The sequence below is a fragment of the Pristis pectinata genome, chromosome 7 (genome assembly GCF_009764475.1).
Source record: "Pristis pectinata isolate sPriPec2 chromosome 7, sPriPec2.1.pri, whole genome shotgun sequence".
Classification (NCBI taxonomy): domain Eukaryota; kingdom Metazoa; phylum Chordata; class Chondrichthyes; order Rhinopristiformes; family Pristidae; genus Pristis; species Pristis pectinata.
In genome coordinates, this window is record NC_067411.1 from 4124430 (window position 1) to 4130429 (window position 6000).

Sequence of the window (6000 nt, forward strand, 5' to 3'; positions counted from 1 at the left end):
ACCATAGAGAAGGAATTACTGTCGCTTGTTTTAGCCTTGCAACATTTCAGTGTATATGTTTGCACCGCTCAGAAACCATTGACTGTATATACAGATCATAACCCATTGGTGTTTCTGAGCCGAGTCAAAAACAAGAACAGAAGGCTGTTAAACTGGAGTTTAATTTTGCAAGAGTTTGATCTCATGATAACTCATATTAAAGGCAAAGATAATGTGATTGCTGATTGTCTTTCCCGATGTTAAATGGGAAACATGTATCTGTATTAATCTGATAGTCTGTAGTTGTGTAGCATGATAATTATTAACATTTCTAACTGTATGTGTGGTTAAATTTTTCTTGGGAAAAATTTTTTTTTAGGTGGGAGGTGTTACGGACTCAGTGAAAGTCCCTTTAAGATAGAGAGTGTGTGTGTATGTGTGTGTGGGGCGTGCTTACGTCAAGAGAAGATAAAGGACGTAATGACGTTGTTGAAGAAGTCAGAAGAAGGAGAGAGAGAGAGAAGGGAGAGAGACACCAGCCTGCTAGTTTTCTCTATCGATGGATGAGAAACAATAACTGTGTCTGCCACTGAAATCCATGTATGGAAGTTGGAAGTAATCCGGTGAAGTTCACTTTGTTGCTGACCTGTAGAAGGAAACAGGTATTTGTGTGTGGACGACCACGATTCGGATGCTTTTCGGGGTGAGGAAGTCACTACCGAGTAAACACTGGAGTGTCGTTTGGGTTCCATCGTGGAACATTTGGATTTCGTATTTACTCTCTCTATGTTCTCTACATCTACGTCTTATCTTCAGACAACAGTGGTTGTTGAAGAAGCCCTTGCTCATGTTTCACCTTATGGCTTGCAGAACTGAACTTTAAGAACCATTCCTGAACTGGGAGTTTTGGACTTTGTCACACACACATGAAGAGTTTAGTTTTGGGGTTAACGTTCAAAGTTTAACATTTTTGAATTCTAACATACTAACATTTTTCCTTTTATTTTATGTATTATCACAAGTAGTGATTAATAAAATAGTTTTTAACACTGAATCATGCTCAGTGTGTTTCTTTTGTTGCTGGTTCGTGACAACGATTCCCTAGTACGATAAAATGGACTCTTGACCTCACAATCCACCTCGTTATGACCTTGCACCTTATTGTCTGCCTGCACTGCACTTTCTCTGTAACTGTAGCACTTTATTCTGCACAAGGAGGAATGTGAGATAGAGGGATATGTGGGAGGAAAGGGTTAGATAGTGAGGGTGGTTTGATGGACAGCACAACATGGTGGGCCGAAGGGCTTGTTTTATGCTGTATGGTTCTATGGTTTGCATTCTTTTCCCTTGTACTACCTCAATGCACTGATGTGATAAAATGATCTGTATGGACGGCATGCAAAACAAAGTTTTTCACTGTACCTCGGTACGTGTGACAATAATAAACCAATTTACCAACTTTACCATTTGAAGTGTTGATCACTGTGTGAAGGGAAGTTTCGGCATGTCACCTAATTACTTGTAAATTACGAATAAAATATATTTTCACGGGAGAAAATTTGGGACCCATTGCACCTTTACAGCTCAACGCATGGGCATTGTCCCTCACCTCTCACAGACAGGGCCGTTAGAACTCGAGTTTCAAACTTTCCAACATTGAGCTCCACCCGGCAGCGATACCGACCACCGTCCTCCCGGCTCAGGCGCTCCACCATTATCGAGGCATCCCTCTGCCTGAGGTTTCCCACCAATCTGAACCGACCTCCTCCGGCCTCCTGAGTCGCTCCATCGCACCGGGAGGGGCCGGAATTGGGATACGTGCAGTTAAACACCGGTTTATCAGCATCTGATTCCCTCTTCTTTCTGAACCAGATCACGGAGCCGTTGATGGCGAGGTCGGAGGGTGTGTGGGTGAAAGTGCAGGGTAACACAGCGGAGGCCCCTTCCACGGCAGATACCTCATCAGCACCAGACATGGACCAACCATTGAACGAATAGTCTGCAGAAAGAGAGAGAGGGAGAGAGAGCATCAGAAGATCTGGGGAACAGACACGGAGTTTCAGAACCGCACTGGACCCGGCCCTGGGGTGGAGTCACAGTTGTATCATCAGCTGTCGGTGGGCCTGGGTTATACATCAACACAGGGGAGTGGGTTACAGGCTGGGGTCTGACATGGGAAGGGTTCGGGGGTTATATGTACAACAACTGATACCCGGGGGTGGGTTACAGACTGGGATCCAGTCAGTGCTTCTGGGGTCTGTAATTACCGTCTGTTCGCCGGCTCTGTTGGTGTTTACAGTGTTGCTGCTTCATTGTGTGGAGGAGAGGCGGTGGTTGGACTTTCTGGGGCACTGGTTACCGACAGAAGAGTTTTTGCAATTCCCTCGGAGTGACAGGATGATTACAGCAGGGGAGGAGGACGTTCTGCCCATTGACTCCACACTGGCCCTCTTGTAAGAACAACAGGCCAGTCCCACTCCCCCACCCTCTCCTCACAACCCCACGAATTCCTTCCTTTCAGAGATTCCACACACTCCCCTTTGAATGCCCTAGTTGAATCTGCCCCCACTTCCCCCTCCAGCCCCACAATCTTCCCCCACTCCCCACCCCAGCTCCACGATCTGCCCGACGCAGTACATGGACAGGCCGACTAGAGAAGAGGCCGTTCTGGACCTGGTACTAGGCAATGAGCCTGATCAGGTTTCAGATCTCTTGGTGGGAGAGCATTTCAGAGAGGACCATAACTCCTTGACCTTTACGGTAGCCTTGGAGAGGGATAGGAGCAGACGATATGGGAAAGTATTTAACTGGGGGAGGGGGAATTATGATGCTATTAGGCAGGAACTTGGGAGCATAAATTGGGAACAGATGTTCTTGGGGAAGTGCACAGTGGAAATGTGGAGGTGTTTTAGGGAGTACTTGTATGGGGCTCTAGATAGGTTTGTCCCATTGAGGCAGGGTAAGGATGGTAGAGTGAAGGAACCATGGTTGACAAGAGACGTAGGATATCTTGTCAAGAGGAAGAAGGAAGCTTACCTAAGGTTTAGAAAGCATGGATCAGTCAGGGCTCTGGAGAGTTACAAGGTAGCCAGGAGGGAGCTTAAGAATGGACACAGGAGAGCGAGAAGGGGGCATGAGAAGTCCTTGGCAAGTAGAATCAAGGAAAACTCCAAGGGATTCTACACGTATGTGAAGAATAGGAGGATGACCAGAGTGAGGGGAGGACCGATCAGGGATAAAAGAGGAAACATGTGCCTGGAGTCGGAAGAGGTAGGGGACGCCCTTAATGAATACTCTGCTTCTGTATTCACCAGGGAGAGGGACCTTGACGTTTGTGAGGACGGCGTACGACAGGCTGATGTGCTGGGGCATGTCGACGTGAGGAAAGAGGATGTGCTGGAACTTCTAAAAAACATTAGGATAGATAAATCACCGGGGCCGGATGGGATATATCCAAGGTTATTACGGGAAGCGAGGGAAGAGGTTGCTGCACCTTTGGCGATGATCTTTACATCCTAATTGGCCAAAGGAGTAGTGCCAGATGATTGGAGGGTGGCAAATGTTGTTCCTTTGTTTAAGAAAGGGAGTAGGGATAACTCTGGGAATTACAGACCAGTGAGTCTTACTTCAATGGTGGGCAAATTACTGGAGAAGATTCTTAGAGACAGGATTTATGGGCATTTGGAGAAGCATAGGCTGATTAGGGACAGTCAGCATGGCTTTGTGAGGGGCAGATCGTGCCTCACAAGCCTGATTATATTCTTTGAGGGTGTGTCAAAGCACATTGATGAAGGTAGAGCAGTGGATGTGATTTTAGTAAGGTGTCTGATAAGGTTCCTCATGGAAGGCTCATTCAGAAAGTCATGAGACATGGGATCCAGGGAAACTTGGCTGTGTGGATTCAGAATTGGCTCGCCCATAGAAGACAGAGGGTGGTGGTAGATGGAGCATATTCTGCCTGGACGTCAGTGACAAGTGGTGTTCCACAGGGATCTGTTCTGGGACCCCTGCTCTTGTGATTTTTATAAATGACTTGGATGAGGATGTGGAAGGGTGGGTTAGTAAGTTTGCTGATGATACGAAGGTTGGTGGTGTTGTGGATAGTGTAGAAGGTTGCTGTAGGTTACAACAGGACATTGACAGGATGCAGAGCTGAGCTGAGAAGTGGCAGATGGCGTTCAATGCAGAAAACTGAAGTGATACACTTTGGAAGGTCGGATTTGAAGGCAGCATATAAGGTTAATGGCAGGACTCCTGGCAGTGTGGAGGAACAGAGGGATCTTAGGGTTCACGTCCATAGATCCCTCAAGGTTGCTGCGCAGGTCGATAGGGTTGTTAAGAAGGCGTATGGTGTTGACCATCATTAGTCGGGGTACTGAGTTCAAGAGCTGTGAGGTACTGTTGCAGCTCTATAGAACTCTGGTTAGACCACACTTGGAGTAGTGTGTTCAGTTCTGGTCGCCTCATTATAGGAAGGATGTGGAAGCTTTAGAGAGGGTGCAGAGGAGATTTACTAGGATGTAGCCTGGATTGGAGAGCATTTCTTTGAGGATAGGTTGAGTGAGCTCGGGCTTTTCTCTTTGGAGAGAAGGAGGATGAGAGGTGACGATAGAGGTGCACAGGATGATAAGGGGCATAGATCGAGTGGACAGTCAGAGACTTTTCCCCCAGGGCAAAAATGGCTAACACGAGGGGGCATAATTTTAACGTGATTGGAGGAAGGGGTATAAGGGGGATGGGTCAGGGGTAAGCTTTTTTGCAGAGTGGTGGGTGCGTGGAACGCACTGCCGGCGGAGGTTGTGGGGGCAGATACATTAGGGACATTTAAGAGTCTTTTGGATAGACGCATGAATGATAGAGAAATGGAGGGCTATGTGGGAGGGAAAGGTTAGATAGATCTTACAGCAGGATAAAATGTCAGCACAACATCATCGGCCGAAGGGCCTGTACTGTGCTGTGGAGTTCTATGTTCTATAAAACATCAGAGGTTCAGTCACTCACCTCCTGACACCCCAAGGCCTTTGCACCATCCGCAAGGCACACGTCAGAAGTGTGATGGAACACTGTCCACTTATCTAGGTGAATGCAGCTCCAACAACTCTCAAGGTCCTCCAGACACCACGCAGGACAACACAGGCCACTCCATCCACCCCCCTAAACACACCGTTCCCACCAGTGCACAGTGGCTGCAGTGTGCACTGTCTACTACATGCACTGCAGTTACTCGCCCGGGCTGTTCCAACAGCGCCTCCCGAACCCTCCACCTCTCCCACCAAGAGCAGCAGGTGAACGAGAACACCACCACCCACAGGTTCCCCTCCAAGCTGCATTTCATCCAGGCTTGGAAACGTATCGTCCATCCTTAATTTTCGTTGGATGTAAGACTTGGATCTCTCTTCCCAACAGCACTGGGGATCGCCTTCAGCAGAAGGAGTACAGTGGTCGAAGGAGTCTCACACCCACCTCGTCAAGGGCACTTTGGGATGGGCAATATCTAAACATCCCCCCCATTGACGGACCCCAGTGTAAGCCAACATCTAAACAGCTGGAGCGCCACCAGAAAGGAAAATGATCGGTTAGGAGCAAGACAACAAGGAGGTAATTGGGTCAATAGAAAACACCTACTGTATCCCTGGACCGAGTCCGACAGCAGGACCGCGCAGAGACAGACCCGGAGAGAGAGCATCGCCAACACTTCAGTCTGGTGTCCGCCTCACCCACTGCTGTTTGTTTCCTGTCACTGAAATACAAAAGTCACTTGAAGTGTTTCTTCACTTCCTCCTAAACACTCAGGAACTGTTGAAATTAGTGGCTGGCAACAAGTCATTTCAAACTCCACAGGGTCAGAGTATATTATCTAACAGTGGGAGTGACAAACTATGGCCTTTTGTTGAGAAATGAGTTTTGTGCGAGAAGGTGGAATATCCAGAGGACTCTGCAGGAGGTTAGATAGAGAGTGATAGAGCACAGGAACAGGCCCTTTGGCCCACCATGTTGTGCTGACCTTATTAAACTGGTAAT

General features: G+C 47.8%; 1 protein-coding gene across 1 annotated transcript in view; it reads right to left on the reverse strand.

Moving 5' to 3' along the window:
• The window catches only part of LOC127572361 (uncharacterized), a 36269-nt gene extending 30549 nt beyond the window's left edge, over positions 1 to 5720 (reverse strand). The window contains exons 1-2 of the mRNA XM_052019531.1: positions 5605 to 5720; positions 1589 to 1978 (exon numbers count right to left, since the gene is read on the reverse strand). Coding sequence (XP_051875491.1) covers positions 1589 to 1978; positions 5605 to 5665 — 451 coding nt within the window. The 5' untranslated portion in view covers positions 5666 to 5720. The remainder of the gene's footprint in view (positions 1 to 1588; positions 1979 to 5604) is intronic.
• Positions 5721 to 6000: the final 280 nt, after the last annotated feature.